Source organism: Crocuta crocuta, unplaced genomic scaffold, assembly GCF_008692635.1.
Source record: "Crocuta crocuta isolate KB4526 unplaced genomic scaffold, BGI_CrCroc_1.0 scaffold5, whole genome shotgun sequence".
Lineage (NCBI taxonomy): Eukaryota > Metazoa > Chordata > Mammalia > Carnivora > Hyaenidae > Crocuta > Crocuta crocuta.
Genome location: NW_027530500.1, coordinates 4101884 through 4127323, shown reverse-complemented (window position 1 = coordinate 4127323; position 25440 = coordinate 4101884). Strand labels below are relative to the sequence as shown.

General features: G+C 40.6%; 1 protein-coding gene across 2 annotated transcripts in view; it reads left to right on the top strand.

The window, feature by feature from the left end:
- Positions 1 to 25440, top strand: part of CNTNAP5 (contactin associated protein family member 5) — an 801668-nt gene that overhangs the window by 701040 nt on the left and 75188 nt on the right. For both annotated transcript variants that reach the window (XM_077766729.1, XM_077766728.1), the window contains exon 19: positions 6618 to 6842. In XM_077766729.1, coding sequence (XP_077622855.1) covers positions 6618 to 6842 — 225 coding nt within the window. The remainder of the gene's footprint in view (positions 1 to 6617; positions 6843 to 25440) is intronic.

The following is a 25440-nucleotide window of genomic DNA, read 5'->3' as shown; positions in this document are numbered from 1 at the left end:
CCTTTCCCCCACCATTTCCCCCCTTCTTCTCCCCCTTGTTCCTCCGTCAAGTTCCTCCTAATCCTCCTATACGTGCAAACATATGATATTTGTCCTTCTCTGCCACCAGGCCTATTTTTACAGGATCTGTAGCCAAGTTGTATGTTTGGAAAAAAGAAAAAAAAGAACAGTGCTACTCTATTTCTTCAGGGACATTGTTCAAACATCTCATAGATCATATTGTTCTAAAATTAGCCTAATTTTTCATTGGCTTTTTTTACCCCTGAAACAATTCTGATTAAGTATTTTCTGTCCCTACCCCCATATCTTTTTGCTGCATATATTGAAGTAGACTCTGTGTTCTCTCTCCATTTTTTACTTTGATCTATAAGCAAAATAGATAAATATGTGCTTAGCCTTTTCAGTTTGCTTCATATTTCACAGTCCCAGACTTTCACCCCTGTCTCATAAATCTAAGGAGATGATTCCCTTTATATTCAGTACCTGCATAGTATGTAGAATAAACCTTTTAACCTAGTCTTCTAGCCATGCCAGTTGCCTAGGGAAGTGTACCTTGGAGTGGAAATGGGAGCCATTAGCTATGTGATGGTCTTGAACGAGGGTACTCTTCTATATTAATGTACTAGGGCGTGTATAACTTAGGGGATTCAAATACTAGAAATATCTGGGGTCGAATTTCCAATGCCTGGGCCAGAACCATGATCCGTTGATCTACTTTCTGTTTCTGATTACAGTACAAAGTAATAATAATCATGAAATTAGTAATTATTGACTGCAACATACATTCCTTATCGCTACCCTAGTGGGGAGGATATTAACATTTGCATGTAACATATTGAGAACATTGAAGTTCATAGAGTTTTAATGACTTGTTAATAAATATCAGAACTAAAGATCCATCTAGAATCTTTTTGGTTCCTTTTTTCTCTTTAAAACCCTAATTTCATTATGTATAGGACTATGGTAGTAGGATTCAAATATTTTTTCTGCTTCGTGTGTTCCTCTTTTTTTATTGAGATGTAATTTTCATACCCTAAAATCCACCCTTTTATATTGTATAATGAAGTGATTTTTAGGATAGCCCCAAAGGTGCATAGCCATCACCATTATTTAATTTCAGAATATTTTTATCACCCTAAAAAGATATTTTATACCCATTAGTAGCTACCCCTCATTCACCTCTCCCCACTGTCTCTAAAAACAACTGATTTACTTCCTGTCACTATGGATTTACCTATCTGGACATTTTATATAAATGGAACAGGATTTTGTGTCTAGATTCTTTCACTTAGCATGTTTCCAAATTTCATCCAAGCTGTAGCATATTATTTTTGTATTTTGTTCCTTTTTGTTTCTAAAGAGTAATTTATTCCATTATATAGATCCAACTCATATTTTTTTATCTGTTCATCAGTTGGTGACCATTGGGATGTTTTTATTTCTTTGACTACTATAAATAATGCTATTAACATTCATTTATATGTTTTTGTGTGGATTTATATATTCTGTTCTTTGGGTATATACCTACAAGTGAATTACTGTGTCATATGGTAACTATATGTTTAGTTTTTTGAGGAAACTGGCAAATTATTTTCAAAGTGGCTGCTTCAAATTACATTCTTACCAGCAAAGTACAAAGATTTGAATCTCTCCACATCCTCACCAACACTTGTTATCATCTGCCTTTTAAATAACAGACACCTTACTGTGAATGTGCAAAATGGTATCCCATTGTGTTTTTGACTTTCATTTCACTGATGACTAATAACATTGGACATCTTTTCATGTTCTTATTGTCTGTGTACCTTCTTTGGTGACACGTTTATTTAAACCTTTTGCTTGTTTTTTGATTGAGCTATTTTTCTTTTTCTTTTTTCATTGTAGGAATTCTTTGTATATTCAGAATACAATTCTCACACTAGATATATGCTTTGTAAATATTTTCTACCCTTTTCATATTCTCCATAGTATCTTGTGAAGCCCAATGGTTTTAATTTTCATACAATCCAATTCTTCTTATTGTTTTATTTTAGTTGATTGTGCTTGGGATTATGTCTAACAAATACTGCCTAACTGAATCTCAGAAAGATTTATGTCTATGGTTTCCTCTAAGAGTTTTTCTAGTTTGATCCAGTTTGAATTAATTTTTGTAGCTGGTATAAGGCAGCGATTCAATTTCATTCTTTTGCCTGTGGATACCCAACTATTCGTTTACAGTTTATCAATGTGTGCTTATGTTTAGCCCACCATTGTATGAAGAATCTAGGTGTAACTGTCAGTGTTGTCGTCTATTTTTTTTTTCCAATTAAAAAGTTAGGCAATATGTGGAATTCTACTCGAAATATATTTGGAAATCTAGAAAAATAAAAAAAAATATAATTCCTTAAAGACAAGCATTAAAGAGAAAATCTGATTTTCTTCTAGCTCTCTTCTTTGCATTTAATCTAGCTGCAGTAATTCTGCATTTCATATCTACCTTTTATACCTAAATTTTCTTTATTTCCTTTTACACACATTTCTATATAATTCATCAGCTTTCATGACTGCAGTATATTTCATCTGGTGGGATTGCCTCTGCTCGTGTAACCCATTCTACCCCTAGAGCAATTTAGCTTAGCAACAGTGGCACCATTCTGCAAACTGGCACTCAGTCTGCACAAGTTCAGGTTCTAGCTCATCTACAATCTACAGTGTGTGATGCTGGTTGTGTAACTCACCTCCTGATTCCTTGGTTTTCTCATCCAAAAAGTTAGAAAGCTCTAATATCCTTTACAAAAGGGTTGTGTTGAGCATTTTAATGAGCACTTCACATAGCACTCGGGATAATGCTTGGCAAATAAATTCCCAGAGTGCTGGCTCTTACAATTATTTTGGAATTTTAGTTTGCTCCACGTTTTGCACATAAATAATGCTGTGATAAACACATGTATTGATTTTTTCTTTGTAATGGAATTTCAAGGAAAAAAATAGTATGCATATTTAAGTACTCTTTACCAGTTACCAAAAACCTGTTGAAAAATTCTTTATTATTTACCTTCCTGCCAACATATCTTTTTTTAACTTTTTATTACAAAAAAATCAATTCTATGTGATAATAGGGAGAAGAGTTTCAGAACCCTCGTGTGCCCATTATCTAGCTTCAAAAATGACCAACTCATGGCCATTTTTATTTCATCTATACATTTGCATCCTCTCCTCCTCCTTTAATATTTCAAAGCAAACTTCAAATATCACATCATTTCATCTATAAATATTACAACTTGTATTGCTAAAAGATAAGAACTTATTAAAAACATAGATCCACAGATCATAAGACAAATTAATCATGTCTAATATTATGAAGTATCCACTCACCATTCAAATTGCCAATTGGTTCATTTATTTTCAGTTGGATATTTTGCTAAATTAATTTCAGCTTGATTAACTTCTAGGTAATCACTAGCCTACTCATTACCTTTATGCTTATTCTAAGTTGTATCACTATTACTGAAACCAGCTGTTGTCTATTGAGTTCCTACCATGTGTCCTGCTATTACATAATCTCTTCCAGTCCTTCCACCCACCACAGGAGTAAATCCATCCCTCTTTGTAGGTGAGATTTTTGAGCTGAGGTTGAGGGGGATCCTGTGAAATTGTTGAAGGGGCTCAGCCAAGTTCCAGGCTCTCAGTCCATCACCCGCCATGATGGTTACATTCTCTCTGGGATCACCATGGTTCCCAGGTGTTTCCCATAATCTGCTCAACGCTTTACTCCTGGTCAAGGTGGAGCTCCGCTCCGGTCTCGTCAGGCTACTGTGCCCACAGAGATATCCACTTCTGGGAATCACCATCTCTGTGACACACACATCCGACCCTGAGCTGCTTCTCATAGTGTTTTGTTCTGTTTGATACGTGAGATTTCTTCTCAGAGTGTAATCAGCATAGTTCCACCACACAGGTGCTCCAGAGATGCTGCTAATATCGTATCTGTGGCCCTGGAGTTGTATGATGGTCACAGATGATCCCGTTCAAGTTGAAATCTTTCTTCCAATTAGGCTAGTGGTTTTGTGCATTCAGATAAATCACTCAGCTTAAATATGATCAGAGCTTAAAATCTTTGACTACAAAATACAAGGAACTTAGAGGGGTGCCTGGGTGGCTTAGTCGGTTAAGCGTCCAACTTTTGCTTGGGTCATGATCTCGCGGTTCGTGGGTTCGAGCCCCGCATCGGGCTCTGTGCTGACTGCCAGCTCAGAGCCTGGAGCCTGTTTCAGAGTCTGTGACTCCCTCTCTCTCTGACCCTCCCCTGCTTACGCTGTCTCTCTCTCTCCTAGAAATAAATAAAACATTAAAAAAAAATACAAGGAACTTAGAGAATAATAGAATCCAAGTGTTTTTCTGAAGGAAGCTTTATGTTGAAATTGACAGTAGCTAAACATTAAACATTAAAATAATTAAACATTAGGAATCATTAGATCTAGGGCTCGGGGAGAAGGGAAGACAGAAATTTGGTTGGGCATTTCTAGGTTAAAAATGCTTTACATTTTCATTTCCTGTCCTAAGTATAAAGACAAAAAAAATGTAATCTATATATGAACACATCTAATATGCTATTCCTAATAGAATGCTCTTAATTATAGTTATATTTGAACACATACACACACACAACATCAAATAAAAGCCATTATTCTGTTAACGAGGAGATAGTAGCACAAAATGGATGCCAAGCGTCCCCAAGGAAATTCACTCATGCCACCGGCTTGAATCAAGCCGATGATTAACCAGAATCCTCTCTGTCACAAGTCTGCTGAATATCTTTGTAATCAAGAGCACGGATGTTGTAACCTGAATGATAAATGCAGAACGTTTTCTCTGAACCTTTAGTCAAAATGAACTGGTATCCCCAACCTGTTCCCAATATGCATAAATATGCAACTTTAATTTTTTGGCACAGTTACAGACTGTTATAGAATTTTCACAAAGGTAGAACAAATTTGCAATGAAATTAGGAAGGGAAAGCCAGGTTTGATTATGTTCTAGGTGCCTCCAACTCAATCAGGGAATTTCATGGGCAATTAGTAAAATTCCACATATCATTCAGGAAAAAGACAAACTGATCACACCAATATGGGCTCATGTTCTATAAAGGAACCTTTCCTCTGGGCCCTGATACTGGATTACTGTATAGCCATAAAACTGAAGGAGAACGTAAGAGCAGCCTTGACTGAAAGAAAAGAATATCTCGGGGCACCTGGGTGTCTCAGTCAGTGTGGCATCAGACTCCTGGTTTTGGCTCAGGTCATGACCTCACCGGGGTTCGTGGTTTTGAACCCCACATAGGGCTCTATGCTGGCAGTGCAGAGACTGCTTGGGATTCTGTCTCTCCCTATCTGTCTGCCCCTCCCCTGCTCATGCTCTCTCTCTTTCTCTCAAAATAAACAAATAAACATGAAAAGAATTTTAATAAAGAAAGCAAATATCTCAACATTGGGTTGGATATGCAGTCAATAAACAGATACAGTTTGTGAAGGACATTGGGATGGGTTCAGGTTGAAGTCTCTTCTAATAGGGAGCATCTATAAGCTCCAAAGTGTTGTGGCTAACTGTGAGAAGTACTGTACACACAGTATGTCATTTATCCACCCAGAACTATTGCTGAGGTAAGTGTTATGCTCCTATCCGCCAGATGCCACAACAGCCCCCACAGGATTCACTAGCTTGCCCGGGACCACACAGCTAGTATGAAATTGAATGAGGCATCAGATCCAGTACTGAAGCCAAATCCTGTGCCATTTCCAGCGAACTAAAGCAGTGACAGTTGGAGTGAGCATATTATACAGGGACTGTGGGTGAGTTGCACATTCCTAAGTGAATGTCATCAGTGTGTAGATGCCGCCTTTCTCCACGGTGGCAGCAGAACTCCATCCAACGTGTGATGCTATAGGAATTGTTTCCCGTAGGAAGCCCTGTTTGCTCAAGTCTTGGCTCTCTTTGGACTTGAATATCAATTCCAAGACATCCCAAAAAATGAAGCCCAGGGGTTAAACACCTGTGTCGTTTCTACTCGTTCCATGGATTCTCTCTTCTGTTTCTGTGGATCCTCACATTTTATTCAATGCCTTAAAGGATTACCGCCGCCTCCTCCCGTGTCCTATTCTCAGCAACTTAGAACCCACTCACAATTCTCCCAACACACCAGAAGAGCACCAGCTGGAACAGTTAGAATCTCGGTTTTGAAACAAGGAAGGTCCCAGTAAAATTTATCTCGACTCTGCTGGAGGCAGGGACAGTTTATCTTTGGTTCTGGAGAAATCAGCCTGACACATGGTAGTTACACTGCAAATGTATGTTATGTTAAGCTGGAACTAAACTCCACGTTGCAAATCCCAGCTCTCTTTTTTTAGCTATGCAACCTTGTTCAAGGTGCTTAACCTCTGCAAGCCTCGTGTTTCTCATTTGTAAATAAGAGTAATGACTTCTGCCACTTCAAACTTATTGTGGAAAGCGTATTGTATAATTCAGGTTAAAGAAAAACAACCATGTAGTGTTTGCTGTCTAGCAGACAATAAACCGTTATTGCTAGCCTGAATAATCGACTAACTGTTGCAATGTGTGCATTCCCCTCTTATATGTTTCAGAGGTTTCTGCTGTTTTTGAGGCTGGCACTTCAGTTACTTATATGTTTCAAGAACCCTACCCAGTGACCAAAAATACAAGCCTCTCATCCTTGGCGATTTATGCAGATGCGGCTCCCTCCAAGGAAAATATTGCATTTAGCTTTGTGACAGCTCAGGCACCCAGCCTCTTGCTCTACATCAATTCATCTTCTCAGGACTCCCTGGCTGTCCTGCTCTGCAAGAATGGTGAGTACTGACAGCATGAAGCCTGACGAAGTGTCCTCCTGGGCTAAAGGGACAGGGCATGCCCTCCAGAACGCTGCAGAATTTCAATCTGAATTTGGTCCCACCTGGGCGGCTTAATGCCAGACCTCCAGCCAAAGCCTTGATTGTACTTTACCTTTATGACTTGCAATTGGTATTCAGGGCCAGTGTCCATTCATTGCTGAGGTCTCATATGCATTGACTTTAATTTGCCTCAATTGTGTAGCAGTAATTCTTTATTATTTATCCTGTGCTGGAATCCTTTAAGTGTAAAGGAGAAGATCATAAGCATATCTGAATTTCAGAAGGACACTCACCACATTTATTGTGTCATCTCTGCCGCAGTCTCCTTTACTGAGGGCTGTTAAAACAACTGGCATAAATGCAGGCTATATTCACAGAAGTCGATTGCCTAGGTCTTGGAGGGAAGTGGTATATGTGAGTCATAACCTTGTGGAATACGTGGACTTTGTGCTGAGGATCAGGCTTTGAAGAAAACAAGCAGAAAATGGAGTATGCAAAGGTTAGAGGGGTACAGGGGCTCGAACTCCTTCATGCAAGGAATACGGAAGGACACCATGTCTGACAGCCCTTAGGAGAAGTCAGATTTTCTTCCCTCACTATGTAATTCCAGCCCTCAATGAAGAAGACTATTTATTGTTCATGGTCAAGAGCACTGTGAGATCCAAATCCTAGGGGATAGAACAACCATTAGAACTGGCAAAAAGGACAAATATGTGGACATCCCAGAAGTGTGATCTCAAAGAACATGTTCCCATAATCAAGAGTATGTTCTTTCTCCTCTTGTAGTTTGCTGATGTAATGAGAAGAGTGTGGACTTTAGAACCATCCCCTGGGTTAGACTGTGCTGAGGCCATAGAAGAAAGGAAGCTTGGAATATCCAAGAATACTCTGCCCTCTCTTGACCTTAGACAGATTTCTCTTGCTCTACTTTTTTTTGGGGGGGGTGGTAGGTGGACTTCTTCTTTGCTTCATCTTGCTTTCTATTTATGACACTGAAAATAAAGAATGATGTGTGAGCCTAATGCAAGGATCCAACCTGGTGGGCATGTGAGTTGAATCAGGCCTGCCATACATTAATAATAGCAGTGTCCCACTGACAGTTTCATTCTAAGAGTAAATGCAAGGGAAGGAAAAAGGAGAGAGAGAGAGCCTGGGTGGTGACTGACCACTCCAAGACTATCTGATCTTGAAAAGCCTACAAGAGAGAAAGGAACAGTTATGGGTTATTAGACCTCTTATTTATCAGCAGACCTTTGTATGATTACAGCCATTATATTAACATGTCAGTTCTTAAACTTTGCCCCCATAATGTCTCTGTGAGGTGGATAAGGCTGGCTGAGGTCGCTGAGGCATAGATTAACTGATTAACTTAGGCCAGCCAGATAATTCATGACACTGTGGAGACCAGAAGCCATATCTCCTTTTTTTTTTTTAAATAGTTTATTGTCAAATTAGTTTCCACATAACACTCAATGCTCATCCCCACAAGTGTCCTCCTCCATGCCCATCCCCCCCTCCCCCCACATCCATCAGTCCTCAGTTTTTGTCAGCATTCAAGAGTCTCTCATGGTTTGCCTCTCTCCCTTTCCCCCACCATTTCCGCCCTTCTTCTCCCCCTTGTTCCTCCGTCAAGTTCCTCCTAATCCTCCTATACGTGCAAACATATGATATTTGTCCTTCTCTGCCTGACTTATTTCGCTCAGCATAACACCCTCAAGGTCCATCCATGTTGCTACACATGGCCAGATTTCATTGTTTCTCATTGCCATGTAGTATTCCATGGTATAGATAAACCACATCTTCTTGATCCATTCATCTGTTGATGGACACTTAGGCTCTTTCCATGTTTTAGCTATTGTGGAGAGTGCTGCTATGAACATTGGGGTACATGTGCTCCTATGCCTCAGCATTTCTGTATCCCTTGGGTAAATTCCTAGCAGTGCTATTGCTGGGTCCTAGGGGAGTTCTATTGTTAGTTTCCTGAGGAACCTCCACACTGTTTTCCAGATGGGCTGTACCAGTTTACATTCCCACCAACAGTGTAGGAGGGTGCCCGTTTCTCCACATCCTCGCCAGCATCTAGAGTTCTCTGATTTGCTCATTTTAGCCACTCTGACTGGCGTGAGGTGGTATCTCAGTGTGGTTTTGATTTGTATTTCCCTGATGAGGAGGGATGCTGAGCATCGTTTCATGTGTCTGTTGGCCATCTGGATGTCCTCTTTGGAGAAGTGTCTGTTCATATCTTCTGCCCATTTCTTCACTGGATTGTTTGTGTTCAGAAGACATATCTCCTGATAATCAGCCCCACCATTTTTCCTCCAAGGTAGACGATCCTGCTCTGATGTGGCTGGACTACAGTAGATTAGTTACAGAGCAATGAGATGCAAGATTTTCTCCAAAGCATCTTTTACATGTCACTCCATAGTCCATTTGTACCTGCCAGGTTGTACCTATGGATATAAACAGTGCATAACAGGAATAACTATATCTGATTACATAAATACTACTTCACATACTCTTCTCTCTCTACACACACACACACACACACACATTCTGGACACCATTCTAATTAATGGACACAGCTCTTAATTCTCATGACAATCTAATGTGATTGGTGGTATTAATCTCATAGGTCAAGAAACTAAGGCATTCGAACATTAAATAACTTGCTTAAAATCTCACAGCAAGTAAGTAAAAGAGCTACAATTCAGTCTTCCCTTCCTGAATTGGTAGCATACTTGAGTCTGGTAGCATGCATTATACCATAAGGTCGAAGTGAAGAGCATTAATTCATTTTTTGAAACAATGGGTTTTAAGTAACTTGAATTTATTTGATTAAGAAGGCATGCTTGAATTCTGTCTGATCACTTTTTTTCTTATACTCTAAAGCCTCACTTCCTTGAAAGCTCTACTTGACCACATAGGCATTTACATTCTTTAGGCCCTGGCTAAGTGCAGGAAGAAAGGAGATACTTGTGCCTTGTTTGTTTGCTTGTTTGTTTTAAGCTTAGGTCTCAAAGTGAGTGTAAAAGTCCAGGCTTCATATCTCAGTCTAATTCAAGAGAGGTAGGTGTCCGGGTAGTGGCTCCTCATGGAATGCCCCCTCGCCCCCTCGCCCCCCATTGTCCTCATTCTGCCTCAGAGAACCACCTCCCCCATTGCTGTAGGGAACTCTTGTCACACTGGACAGTGGTAGATGCCTCCATGATTTCGGATCCTGGGCATTTCCTGCCATGTCCTTGACCTACAGAGATGACCTACAGACCTCTGAGATATATACTCACTCATTCATTCTTCCCCCGATTCCCCCACTGCACAGTGTCAGGAACTGTGGAGAGCAAGAAAAGTAAACAGGATGCAGTGCTATCTAAACATCATAAGGAAAAAGAGAGACTCAAAACTGTCTTACAGTTTTTGATGGACAGTCCAGATACGTGAGAGAATGAGGTTGTCCAGATTAGGCAACCTAACTACAAGTTAGATTTTGTCTAACTTTGAGAATGCATCTCCTAGGAATTCAGGGGTCATATAATAGGGCAAATGCCTTGAGAAAGGTGAATCCCTTGCCATCAGAGGTCTTAAAGCAGTAATTAAATGACAATTTGTTGGAGAAGCCATAATAAGAATTCTGGCAGTGGATGACAGAGAAAAAGAACCTTTGAGTTCCTTTTCAAGTCTGAGATTTTGTTTTTTTCTATTCCCTTCTTGTGTAGTCTTTCATTTATATTTCTTTCTGCTGGGGCTGTGTGTGCAGCCTTGAAATAGTTTTATGAGGAATGAAGAATTGGTATTGGTACAGCTTATTCCCAGCATATTCATGCTATTAGGTCACCAACCTAACTGCCAGGGATTAATATGGAGACCCTGCTTAGTGAGGAGCTAGGAACACTTTTAATAAGTTTTCATAGACTTCAGTGAGAAACGTAACCTCTGAAAATCCTAATGGAAGTTAAGAATACCTACAGATTATATTTTAAGAAAATATTAAGTGAGCAAAAATGGTAAAGGGTTAACTAAGGAGAATCTTTCTGTGGAAGGGTTTTAGAAGATGGACTCATACCTCTTTGCGATGAAGTTAAGCATTTTCTGTTAGTACAGCTTTCTTAACCTTTCTTTGATTTAAGACACCTCTGGGAATCTTGTGGAAATAATGATGAGAAGATCACTCTTAAAAGGAGTCCTTTTTGATCTTCCCAGGAGGAAGAAAATGCTCATGGTCATGTCACACAAAATGGCGTCAGTTTCAGCACTGTGAGTTAAGAAGCCAGGAGGCGGAGACAGGTGGATGAACTGTGTAAATATGGAACAAAGTCCTTGGCTTGCAAATCTAGTTAATATGGGTGTACAGGCTGGAGGCAAGAAGAGCAGTGGGACCCCAAGTCATGCTTCCAAGTCTCCCCCTGACCGGGATTTGGTTGGCACTTTGGAATCCTTCCTTTGCCCTTTATCATTTTTCTTGGACTTTCTCCAACTGGAGACTTATTCAGGTTAAGCCATGGCTGTCTTTTAAAATGAAAACAAGCCCTTTCTCCTAAAGGAAGAAAAGAATGTTCATTTCTGGTATGGAAGATTAGATAAAGAAAAGGAGGCATTTGGGTTTAGGGAATCCTTAGGAGAGTGAGGGCATTTGTGGTCCCATAGGCTGGAGCTTTGGGCAGAAGGCCACTTCTCAGAGAAATAGCAGCTGGGGGGGGTGGGGAGAAGAGAAGGGGCATATGGAGGAGGAAAGGCTCTAGAGAAGGCAATGGGAGTGTTTTAAATTTTTTTTTAATGTTTTATTTATTTCTAGGAGAGAGAGACAGCGTGAGCAGGGAAGGGTCAGAGAGAGAGGGAGTCACAGACTGAAACAGGCTCCAGGCTCTGAGCTGGCAGTCAGCACAGAGCCCGACGCGGGGCTCGAACCCACGAACCGCGAGATCATGACCTAAGCGAAAGTCGGACGCTTAACCGACTAAGCCACCCAGGCGCCCCTGCAATGGGAGTGTTTTAAAGATACACTTAAATTTCATAGCATTTCACAGAGGGATGGCTGTCCCTTCTGCACAGTTCCATGGACTTCTTCAAACATGTCATTTAATAAATATTCCCAAAGCATCTACCACAGAGAAGGCACTATTTCATGTACAGGAGAGACTGATTCAGTTCTGCCTTTCAGTATCTAGTCTGGGGACAGAGGTACAACCAATAAGGAAAACAATGTGCCACAGATGTCGGGTAGAGTCTGTTCCAGGTAGAATGAAGCAAAAGAGTGACCAATTCTTTCTGGGAAGAAGGACCACAAAAGGCTTCTTGGAGAGAGTGAGCCTTGTGTTGGGCCATGAAAGATAAGTCAGTGTTTACCAGGCAGACATTAGACTGTTGTTTAATAAAATTAGAGGTTCCTTATTGTCTCCATTTTATTTCCATTCCATGTGACATATAGATAGATAGATAGATAGATAGATAGATATAGGTATAGATACACAGATAAATCTCATGGATATATATAAAGGTATTTTTTCCCAATCAATTCCCATTTCTACTGTTTCATCATATGTCCTTCTTGCCTCCTTGTTAGCAAAAAATTTTTTTAAATCAAACTGAGAATATTTGCTAATGTTGGGGAGCCTGAGTGGCTCAGTCGGTTAAACATCCAACTTCAGCTCAGGTCATGATCTCATGGTTCATGGGTTCAAGACCTGCATTGGGCTCTGTGCTGACAGCTAGCTCAGAGCTGGGAGCCTGTTTCAGATTCTGTGTCTCCCTCTCTTCTGACCTTCCCCTGCTCATGCTGTCTCTCTCTCAGAAAAAAAAAAAAAAAAGGAAAAAAGAAACAAAAAAATATATGTGCTAATGCAAAGGCCATCAGTCTATGGTGAAATCATTTGGGTACAAAATCCAAACAGGACCCCCAGGTCATCTTCCCCTGTGGCTGTCTCACTGCCCTCCAGTACTGAATGGTTTGTCTGACTTTGCCTCAGCATTTCCTTTTTATCAACCTTTTTTTTTTTTTAACATATACATTCATAAGGATGCACTGTCTGCATTTGTGATTGCACACACCTTGGAGGGAATAATGATGAACCCAGACACTTTACATTTTGAACAGACTGACTCAAGAGAGACAAGGATAAGGAGGAATCCAGATAGAGAGGGAGCGTCTTCAAAGTACAGACTTCAACAGCTGCTAGCCAGGACTGGCTTGACCCTAGACTACTCTTAGCTTCTCACTGCTTTCTTGAAGAAGACTTTCAAAGTTTGTTACCCCATCCTAACACTCCCTTTCTGATACCAGCATCTACTTGAGTACCTCAGAGCAGTAGAAACCCCAGTGAACAGTCTGAGGAAAACATACCTCTAAAGGCATGACCATGACCACTTCAGTCTCTGGGCTTGTGTCAAACAATGCTTCGCTGATTTTGAACTTAAAATTCCCAAAATTTTGATATCTGCAGGACTGTTTTGGTTGGTGCATTTCCTTCATTTCTGGTCTTTGCAATAATCTCTTGCTGGGAGAAGATAGGAGCCAGGTCCTGCTGTGCTCCTCTCCTCCAGTTCAGAGTAATGTGGTTATGCCACACCATGGCCTTGAGAGGGCGATCCAGAGTCCCTCCTCCTAACCTCCTCTTAGAGGGAAGTCAGAAATATGGGGAGGCACAAATGGCATCTCCAGTATCTGGCAGTTATCCACTGGCCAATGGGTAGGTCTGAGAGGAGAAATAGAAGTATGCTAAATAAAACTGGGTCCCGGTCATCGGTCATCTGTCTTGTTTTTCTTCTCTCTCTTACTGTGGATTTCTTTCTTCTTTTTTTTTTTTTTTAATGTTTAATGTTTTTTAATATTTGAGAGTAAGAGAACATGTGAGAGGGGAGGGGAACAGACAGGGAGAGAATTTCAAACAGGTTCCATGCTCAGCATGGAGCTTAATGAGGGCTTGATCTCATGACCACGAGGTCATGACCTGAACCAAAATCAAGAGTCTGGAGGAACTTAACTGACTGAGCCACCCAGGCAGGCCAGTGTTGTTGATTTCTTATTTTGTGTATGCTCATAGGTCCATGAAGATTGTGTCCCTCTAAAATCCATATGTTGAAGCCCCAACTCCTAGTACTTAGAGTGAGAAGGAAGTTAAGATTAATTTAGGTTATAAGGGGAGAGCCCCGATCTGCTAGGGTTTGTGTCCTTAAAAGATGAGGCACCAGAGTTTTCTCTCTGTCTCTGTCTCTCTCTGCCATGTGAAGACACAATGGGAAGGTGGCCATCTGCAAGCAAACCAGGAGAGTCTTCACCAACGAATGAATTGCCTGTCACCTTGATCTTGCTGCCATCCAGAGCTGTGAAAAAATAAATTCCTATTGGTTGGTCTACCTGGTCTGCAGTGTTTTGTTATAGCAGTTCAATTAGGCTAAGACAAAGATCAAATGAGAAAATGCCAGAAGATGTGCTTCATAGACTCTACAGTACGAAACACATTGTATTTTCTTATTGATAATAATAGTATGAGTTATCTGCATGCTTGGGCTGGCAGGGCATGAGTGTTGAAGGTCAGGATTCAGAATAACAGAGATTAAAATTTCATACAAAGAGGGACATGAAAATCTCCCATTGCCTAGAAGCAGAGCATCTAATTGTGGGGGGATGAGGTGACATTACCCTGAGGAAGGAGGAAGATGAGGCACAGGGTCCCCATCCTGCACATTAGCTGCTGTCATTAGGTACAGGCAGTTGCTTTTGATAGACACAGGTATGAAAACAAAAAATAAAAACAAACAAAATAAAATCTTTAAGAATGGCTTTCTCAAATAACCTAGGAACTAGACCTTTGGGGAACTTGTCTGATGTTTTTTAAATAAAGATAGACAGGCAAACAGACATAAAATAACTGAAAAGCAGGACATAGTCACAGGACTCACAGCATGAACGGGCCCAATAAGATACAGCTGAGGGATAGAGTTAAATTCTTGGAAACCCCCACCTCAAACCCCAGCCACTCTCACTGTGGAGCTGCTGGATGGCAAGTATCGGCATCAAGGAAACCAAAGTAGGAAGAACAAAGCTACTGAGTCAATGCTCTAAGCCCCTGGGTGAAGAACAATCATCAAAGACTATTATGGAATTAAGGGTAACAAAATAATACAAAATACAATGAACTCTATAAACATTTATTTAATACCTACTCTATTTATCTGCCAGGGCTCCCATAACAAAATAGCCCAGGCTCGGTGGTTTAATCTACAGAAATTTATTTTCTCACAGTTCTGAAGACTGGAAGTCTGAGATCAATGCGTCAGCTGGGTTGGTATCTGGCAAGAGCTGTCTCACTGAGAGGCAGGTGGCTCCTTTCTTACCATGAGTTCACATGGCCTTTCCTTAGTATTATGTGCCTGAGAGAGAAGGAGAGCATTCTCTGGTTTCTCTCCTGAAAAGGACATTTATTCTATTGGATCAGAGTCCCACCAGCAGAAGCTCATTTAATTGCAATTACATTCCTATAGGCTCTCATTCCAAATAGAGTCACAATGGGGATTAGGGTTTCAACCTATAGATCTGAGGCGGACACATACATTCAGTCCACAACAGCTCCCGGGAATGTGCTAGACGCTGTCCAAGGTGCTCAGAATAGAACAAATATGGTGCAGTTGAATCAGGGAGATTCTTGACATTGGGTTCCAGGTACAATTCATCTTTGTAAAGTCAGCACCCAGCAGAGTACTTAGCGCAGAGTGGGCCTTGTCTTCTTGCATTAAATTGTGCCTTGCAAGTGTGGGGGACACCCCCCAGAGTCCATAAGATGACAGGGGCTATTACGGCACTTCTCAGTCCATCAAGAAAGGCTTCTTAGTGAATATGGGCATGAACATAAATTATTAACAGGCTTAATACTGTGCTTCCTGAGATTCCATTCTGTCACCTGTGACATACTTTAGAGAGGCAGGGTTGTTTGGGCAAGGGGGCTCTGGAGAGCTGGCATCCTTTGATTTTATTTTCTGTGGCCCTTTGAGGTCTTTGTATTTTCCCAGTTTAAAAACCTCTTCAGAAATTTTCCAAGAATTGAGCAACTGTTTGTTTTTTTCCAGCAAGGTTGGTGGCTTACAACCGTACTGTGAGAATCAAGAGAATCATTATCTGCTCTTATGCTTTATTGTTTGTAAAAAGAGAAAAGGCATGCACTTGGTGCCTTGGTTTCTTCATCTGTAAATTTGGGATAATTGCATTGGTCAAGGGTTACGCAGCAGCGTTATTGAGGATTAATAAGATCCTGTTAGTAAAGGGTTTGAAGGAACTCAGATAAAAGATCTGGGGATAAATACAAAGAAGGGTTATTATAAAGCAGAGCAATGCACTGGCAGGTGATTGAGCCACCTTGATTTTTTTTTTTTAAAGCCAGGGCTGAAGAGATGGGGGAACCAGATGGTTACCTTTTGGACTAGAACTCTAATTAGGGGCTTAAGGATTAAGAAAGTAGTTGAAGTCTGTGTGAAGAAAGCTTTTATCAGAGAAAAAACATGTTTTTATTCTTCTTAGAGCACTTGATCTGTAAATACTTACATCTCGAGAGGTGAAACAGCAGAAAGCCCAAGCTCTGGGTTTATTCAGTTCTCTGTGCAGTTAATTACCTTTTGTGCAGCAAGAAGGCCTTGGATTATCATTATTTCTCTTCATTCAAAGTTACTGGAGATGTATTTCCACTTTAGTAAGTAGCTTATCCGCTCCCAGTTTAGAAATGAGGGCCCTGGAAATCCAATCCCCTATTATAAAGCTGCAATGGAGACATGGTGAGGAGGTTTTTAACCTTACGAGGAGTCCAGGCAATTTCTAACACCACCCACCGGAGATTTTCCGTGATCTCCCAGCTCAAAAACAGCCGATAGCAGCTGATTCTTGCCAAGTGCTTAATGTGTGCCAAGACGTAGTTTGAGTGATTTTAGTCTTGAAATTAGTTCGTTTATTTCCCTTCACAAGGTCTGGGGAGTTAGAACTAACATTTCCCATTTTACAGAGCTAGGCACAGAATGGTTAAGTGACTTGTCTGAGAAGACACAGCATTGAGCCAGTGAGGCTGAAAATCAAACCGCGCTGGTCTCTTTTCAGCCTGTGAGCTATTCTGCTCTGTTCTGTGACCTCTCATTGCTCTGTGCACAACTCTAAATGGAACCTGCTGTTTTCTCTCTGGTGTTTGCTTCTGCTTTCGCAGAGGGGGCGTGCTGTGTCAGGAATGCCATATACACTCCCTGTGGTGCTTCCAGAACTCTGTTTAAAAGAAGGGCCAGAGAGAAAGGGTGGGGCAGTGTAGACGGAGGACTACCAGCCCCGTGGGATACTTGGAAATACATTGCCGGTAGAAAGAGTGCTAGATAGCTCCTTCTATTTGGTGAATTGTCCTTTGGTGCACACTGATGCACACAGGACTCTCCAGTGGAAACAAACAAACAACAAAATAGCATTCCTTTTGATGCCAAATTCTGTGATTCGAGTTGCCCAGTACAGACAGAGTTCCTCAGTGAGGCCACCCAGCTAAATTTGACAGTCACCATCAAGTGACATTTTGAACTGAAAGAGCACGAAGGGGAGTGTCCCTTTCTTGGAATAAGTGATCTTAATATGATTAATAAGGCTCAACAGAATTTTTCTGGTTCAGAAAAATCCCATATAATAAATGCATGCTGTTATGTAAATATGAGGGATAAGTGCACCAATATATTGTTGTTCTCTTCTTAGACTCCTCCACCATCACATAAGCAAATTTAAATATTTTTTGTTAATGAGAGGAACTCAAAAACACAAAGAGAACAGAACAAGGGTGAGGATGGGCAAGAAATATGAATACCTTTCAAAAGCTGAAAGATGCAGGAGGGAAGCTGGCTTGGTCCACTACGAAGTCACGCTAAAGGAAATGTGTCACGAGTTGGGCTCTGGCTGGGCCGTTCTGCACACCACAGAGTCTGGCATGAGGCATAAAGTCAGGGAAAATGAGAAGGTTGTGCAGAGAACTGTTGATCTTAAATCTCATTTTCCTAGTCTGGGAAGAAAAACAAGTTCCTTTCCACCTCTATCCCAGGATATCAGACATATCTGGTAGCATACAGAAATTGAACAAGTTTCTAAGGCTGAAGGTGAGACCGAGGGACAGGAATATGCTGGGGCCTCAAGTTTCCCTTCTTCCCAGAGCTCTTACACTGAAGGAGGGTTTCCCCACAGAAGAACTGAACAGTCCCATGAAAAATATATGTGAAGGGACACCTGGGTGACACATTCAGTTAAACATATGACTCTTGATTTGGGTTCAGTCATGATATAATGATTCATGGGTTTGAGCCCCACATCGGGCTTTGTGCTGACAGCATGCAGAGTTTGCTTGGAATTCTCTCTCTCTCTCTCTCTCTCCCTCCCTCTCTCTGTCTCTCAAAATAAATGAAATTTTAAAAACAGAAAAATATACGTGATAACTAGAATTTTAGGGATGCCCTCATTGAAAGGAATCATTTACCCATATGGTCACCTATCGGTGAATCCCAGCTGTCACACCCTCAGTCTGTGCATGTGGAATCTTCAATCCAGTATGTAGTTCTCAGTCACCGTTGTGATCAGATGACTGTAACTTACCACAACCATTAGATATTTCCGTAAAGCCTCCCAGATAAAAGAAAAGGATCAAAGGGGATAAATAAAGATAAGTGGAGAAAACAGGAATAATGCAAGAGGAAGAAAAAACATCAAAAATATAGTATTTCAGAGAGGTAGGAGAATATATAAATCCAAGAAACAAGAACATGATGTTTTAAAGTAAAACTGGAAAACCATAAGAAAGAGTTCTTGGAAATGCAGTAAAGGAAATTGTTAACATTTTACAAATTGTAAGATAACATTTGAGAAATCTCCTAAACAGTTGAACAAAAATACAAAAATGTAGACAGTATGAAGACAAAAGACGGAGGGCAAAACATGATGCTCACTATGTGAAAGGGTTGACACAAAGGGAGAAAATGGGGGAGAGAACATTAACAAAGATACAATGGGAAATACTTTATAGAATGAAAGGAATCAGCTGGAAATGTTTGCTCCCCTCTCCAGCACAGAAGAAGACACACACCAAAGTAAAGGCAACCCTAACTTTGCTAAAGACAAGATCAGACTGGAATTAGCAAAGAATTTCTTAACAAAAACACTGGAAATTTGAAGATAATGGAAAACATCTTCACAGGCCTAAGGGAAAATTATTTTCAAACTGGAATGCTATGCTTAGTCATATTATTAGTCATGTATGAGGGAGGAATACAATTTCATACATAAAAGAGAAGAGGTATCCCAAGTCATTGTTTAAAATGCCCTAAACACCTTGATTAAAATACAGGGCGCCTGGGGTGGCTCAGTCAGTTAAGCGTCCAACTTCAGCTCAGATCATGATCTCATGGCCCATGAGTTCAAGCCCCACGTTGAGCCTCATTCTGTCCTGACAGCTCAGAACCTGGAATCTGCTTTGGATTCTATGTCTCTCTCTCTCTCTCTGCCCCTCCCCAAGTCATGCTCTGTCTCTCTCTCTCCTTCCAAAATAAATAAACATTAAAAAAAAAAGATGCTACTGATGTGCATGTATTAGTTATCTAATACTGTATACAAAAGCACCCCAAAATTTAACATCTTAAAACAGCAAAAATGTACCCTTTTATGCAGTTCTCTGAGAGGTCAAGGAATCTGGAACTGGCTTAGTCAGACGTCCCTGGCTCATGGTGTCTCATGAGGTCGTACCCCATGGCCTGGGCTGCAGAAGTACAAAGGGACTGGGTAGTCTGCTGCCCAGCCCTATCTTGTGACTGTTGACAGGAGCTTTCAGTTGTTTGTTCTTTGATGGATCCAGAGGGCTGCACAGCCATCACATGAGTCAAAAGAAAGTGATAAGGGATGGTGAGAGGTAGAGAAAAAGAGAGACAGAGAGAAAGGGAGAGAGATATACATAAAAGAGACAGTACCTAAGACAGAAAATGCAATATTTTCAGAACCTAAATTCAGCAGGGATTCCTGCCGATGATATGAGAGGAGGTCACACAAGGGTGTGAGTACTAGGAGGCAGGAATCCACAGGGCCACAGTAGAGGCTGCCTGCCACCATGTACTACACCCAAAGAAAGAAGTATATGAGAAAGAATGGTATGAGATCCAAAAAACATCACTCGCCACAGAACAGGCACAGTAATTTCAGGATAACAGCCATGTAGAAGTCCTTGTGAGTAGCCAGTCTAGACCAGTGGTGCTCAACTGGGCATGATTTGGCCCCCTCCCCAGGGGACATTTGGTAATGTCTGGAGACATTCTTAGTTGTCAAGATGAGAAGTGCTACTGGTACATAGTGGATAGAAGTGAAAGATGTTGCTAAATATTTTAAGGACCCAGGACAGCCTCTCTTCTACCCACCCCTCACCCCCACAAAGAATTATCTGGACCAGAATGTCAGTACCTTTGAGGTTGAGAAAACTTGGTCTTGAATAAGGTATACTGACAGAGGGCTTTTGGAGAAAGGCTCTTAGAGAAAATATGCAAGTGATAGGTACCAGCAAAGGGTGATATTTACTTCAGACACAACGATGTGGACTTTGAAAACCAACCTAACCAAAATTGTAAATTATCCAAATTGGAGCCATATGTGACTGGGTCCAAGAAAGGCAATTCCTCATCTGTCATTGTGGGAAGGCAACATATGTTATTTAAAATTAATAAATCAAGAAATAGCAATATATTTAATAAAATACATTTGAACGAAAATAACAAGAAAACTAATAGAACTGAAAGTCACTACACAGAGGAAGAGGAAGACCCTGAGTAGGAAGGTGTGGGGCAGGAGTTGCTGACTCTTGATACATCTTTCTATACTATTTGACTTTTAAAAAGTATTATTTTCATAAGCAATAATTAAATGCATGAATAAATCCATTGCTTGAATGTAAAGAAAGGGGTGCACAGTTTTGTTAATAGAAAATTAGTTCTCCCTCCCCCCCCCAAGTAAATACATATAAGCACATATAAATATGTAAAGAATATTGGTTGAAGACACATTAGATGATTATCTACACAGTGGAGTGCATACCCCACTTCCATGTTTTCAATTAGTGAATTAAGTCCCATAATGAATGGATGAAAGACTAAATGAATGACGTAATTTAATTGGAAATATTCAGTATAACAAATGGTTTTACTTCTTTTAACAGTTGAGCACACTTCATTGAAGTGGCCCATGCCAAGAGCACTAAGAGCTTAGCCTCCTCACTACTAGATCTCTTTCAGGCCTTACTTTCTGCAAGTTTGCTACAACATGTTATGCTTCTTCTCAGCCTTCTGTGTGGATACCTCACAGCCTGCCCTTTTCATGTTGGCTTTTTTGTGGCAGTTCCAGCTTTTACTTGGAGGAAAGATACACTTTCACTGAGATGTCATATAGTGATTATGTCGATCTTTGTGGCTTTAAGAAATTGTCCCAGCTCCTGGAGGGAGGCAACTTTAATTGGCTGTCACATAGATGAGCTCCACCATGTCCCGAATGAACCCCAAGCTTAACCCCACCTCCCAACACACATGCAATACACATGTACACATACCACACACATAAAGACACATATGCACAGACACAGAGACACATGTGCACACATACACACATGTACACCCACAGAGACATGCACGTGCATGCATGCACATACATATGCACACAGCTAGATCTTCCTTTGCGTGAGTCTTCCCTTTCTCAAAGAAGTGCTCTACATTCACCCAACCAGAGACATGCTTCACCCATATCTTCCTCTTCCCTACCTCTCCAGTTTGTCAATCACCAAGTTTTACTCAACCTTCTTGCATTGCATTGTATTTACTTCCCCAGTCTCTTCTATCTGTCAGTTTTGTACACTCACACTATGGTTATCTAAACTCTGGCCACCCTAATCTCAGAATCTGATTACTGCAACAGTATCCAAATACCTCTCCCAGCCTCAAGGCCTGTGTCCTTTTAATTCATTCTCTATTCTGCCCAGGCTGATCTTTTTAAAATTCAAATATATTCATGTCACTCATTTCCAATCTCTCCCACTGCCGTTGGGCTAATTTCCCAACTCTGTTCACCCCTAGGTTCTTGCTTTCCTGTGAAGTTCTAATTCTTATTATTCTCACATCCCACCGTCCCCTTTCCCCATATTGAATTATGTCCCACGGTTGAATGCATCATGCTGTTTCACTTGTGGGTCTTTACACTTCCTGTTACCTTTGCTTGAATCATTCTTTCCTTTCCCATCTTTGTCTCCTCTTTGTTGGCAAATTCTCATTTCTTCAAGTCTAAGTTTAATGTCACTTCTGGGAAGCATTCTGGTTCCCTTCCAAAGAGGATGTTAAGTACCCTTCTAAAGGGTTTCTGCAGCAGAAATTGTCACCAGCTCTGTTAACTTGCTGGATCCACCGCTATCTCACGAGTTCAAGGACTCAGCACTGGCCTAACACCATTTGGGGACCCAATGTCTACACATGATACATACTTTACACTATAGACAAGATTTTTCTGTGAAATCTTGAGAGCTTTTAATGAAAGTGGGGCCCGTGTTTTTTCCAGCAAAAGAGCCTTTTTAGAAGCATATTCTAATGGTTCATCTTCAAAAGAGTTCACGGTCATATCTTTATGGTACACTAAAGTGCAGCTAAGAATCAAGGAGAATAAATTAAATTGGATAACGACTTTACTTAAAAGCATGAAGCTAAAATGAGAGAAAAACTTTAAGAAATAGCAGGTAATAAAAATGGAATACTCTTAGACTCTTATTTCTAATTTTGATAGGTATTTTTCTTCTCAAGTTACATGAAGGAGGTGAGGAAAGGTATCGTAAAAGAGAAGCAATTTGAGACAGATAAAATACTGCACTTAAACACAGTAGATGAAAAACCATGACGAAGTCATCAGCTCCATAATGGCACTGCTGCTGTTGGATTTTGATTGTTTGTGTCACCATCCTTAGGTGGGACCCCCAAAAGACGAACGAGGTTAAAGATGAAATGCCTGATGGTTCAAAGAAATGAAAGCACAACAATAAAAATCAAAGACACAGCACACGTAAATCCCTTTGAAGGTCCTGATTTCCAGCTCTCTGTAGCAATAACTAAGTAAGCCTGGGTGTCCTGTACCATAGGCCACCGACTTTTGTCAGGCTTTCCAATAAATTGGCAATGAAAGACTAAATCCGTGCAAGGTGGGAGATAAATTAGCACACAGCCAAAGTACTGGAGAAATAAGTGCTGGTTTCGTTGCTGAAATATTTTTTGATAAAGTAATAATCCCCCGTAATCTCTCTCTAGCTTTAAATAACAGCCAGTCTTTGTGCCGGCAGTTTAATTTTGTTGGCTGCCCTTGTCTTACAAATATATTTAGTGGAGTCTGGAATATCATTCTGTGCTGAAAGCTGAAGGCTTTGTCATGCTGAAGCTGGGCAAAGGCAATAAATCAAGGACAAAAGTGAAAAGGAATAGAAATGGGGTATCGGAAACTTATTTCCCCAGAGCGGACGAGCTTTCTTCTCCTGAGAGCAGGTGTATTGCATCAGTCATGTCTTCCTGTTAAGTGCCTGTGTTGTAATGATATTGACTTATATCTGCATTGCACCCTGGTTGGCATTGCTCCAAAGTGCTTAAGATGCATCTATGGGAAATACATGCTGAAAATAGCATCTTGAAAATATACAACCCCTGTTTTCTTTTCTTCTTTTCCTCTTCTAAGATCATTCTTCCCAAGAAATGTCCTGAGATGCCCAACCTTAGCTGCTTCCACTGTTTTTCTCATTTGTGTCTGACCAATTAATAAATGGCTTTTTAAAGGTAAGGGACAGACCGCTGTAGATTTAAAATGATCCAACCACGACTAAGGTACTTCATAATTTGCATTTGCCACATTTGGTTATTGTTAAAAATGGCTTATGGAGAAAGAATGTTGAGTCGCTTATAGGATTTTTATTTTACCTGAGGCAACACAAAGGGATAAAAGTCGCTATGTGGGAAATCCAGAGATCTGGGCTCTTATATTAGTTTTTGATTCCACTTCCAGGTTAGTGGCTCAAAAGAGTACACATTTCTTATTCCACTGTTGCTTTGGGTGAGGAATACACCACAATGCATCTGGTCTTCTGCTCAGAGTATCACAGGTGGGCTGTGGCCTTATCAGGGTCTCTACTAGGGAAAGATCTGCTTCGAGCTTCCTCAGGCTGTTGGCAGAACTCAGTTCCTTGAGGTTTCAGAATGAAGATCCCAGGTTCTTGCTGGCTGCTTGCCAGACCTTGCTTTCAGCTCCTAAAGGCACTGGCAGGTCCTGGCCACATGGAACTCTCCACAGCCCCTCATAGCTTACCTCTGCAAGCCAGTAAGGGAGCACCAGCAGATGCATAAATGGATGGATCTCGACATAGAATCCCAGAAATGATTTCTCATCTCCTTTGCAAGGTTCTGTTTGTTAAAAGTAAATCACAGGTCCTCACCTACACTCAAGGCCCATCTTGGGGTCTGCCTACCACATTTCTAGTGTTTTTCAGGGGGCATTAAAAACTAGGTACTTTTATATATTCACTCAAAGCAATAAGAAAGAATGACAAATATGCATCAAACACAACTTATAAATCTCACACATTTAATGTTGAGAGACACCACATATTTTTAAAAAAGCATCTCTCTAGGATTTCAATTTTCATAAATTTTAAAAACATGAAAAAGTAATTTCTGCTACTAGAAATTGTAAGAATGGTTAGCTTTGGGGCAGGAATAGTGATAATAAGGGGATCTGAGGGCACTCTGGGCTGATGGAATAGTCTCCTAAACTTGGTGCATTGTTTGTCATCAGCTCTGTCTCATTTAGGCCCGCAAATGGCATCTGGTCTGAGAGTCGTTCCTCGAGCACAGGCTGCCGTATAAGGACCACGCTGTCTCCGAGTCAGGCTTTTCTTCTCTCTCCCTGCCTTTTATACTGCTTAGTGATCCTTCATCATCTCATCTTATTCTACATATTATACATGTGTTTGTTGCCTATCATCAAATCCAGAACGTAAGCTCTGGTCAGATTACCAAGTTTGTCTTTTGTATCTCAAGTGTCTAAAATGAAGCTGAGCCCATTGCACACATTCACTAAATTATTAGTTGATTGAATGCTTGAAAGTTTAGTTAAGCTTTTACATGAGTCATATTAGATTTCCCAAGCATCACTGTTCAAGGTTCCTGTTTTCTATTGGTGGGATTCCTAATTAATAAAATGGAAGTATGGGCCTGTTACAACCCAGTGACCTGAGATTTGTTGTAGATTTAAATCATCTGTCAGGGTCTCACATCTGTCAAGTATGTGAGAGTTTCATCATACTTGTCTTTAAAAAAAAATCAGTACGCAGTTGATGGTGCTATAAATGGAACATTTACTTAAATCCGCAGTCGACCGAGGATACAATTAAAGTTGACTTTAAAGTAACAGTTGGTCAGTAGGATCTGATGAATTGAGATTTGTTTGAATGATTTAATCCTCCAGCTTGAAGGCTGAACTTAAAAACCAGACTAGACACTACAGAATTAAGGGAAAGAAATA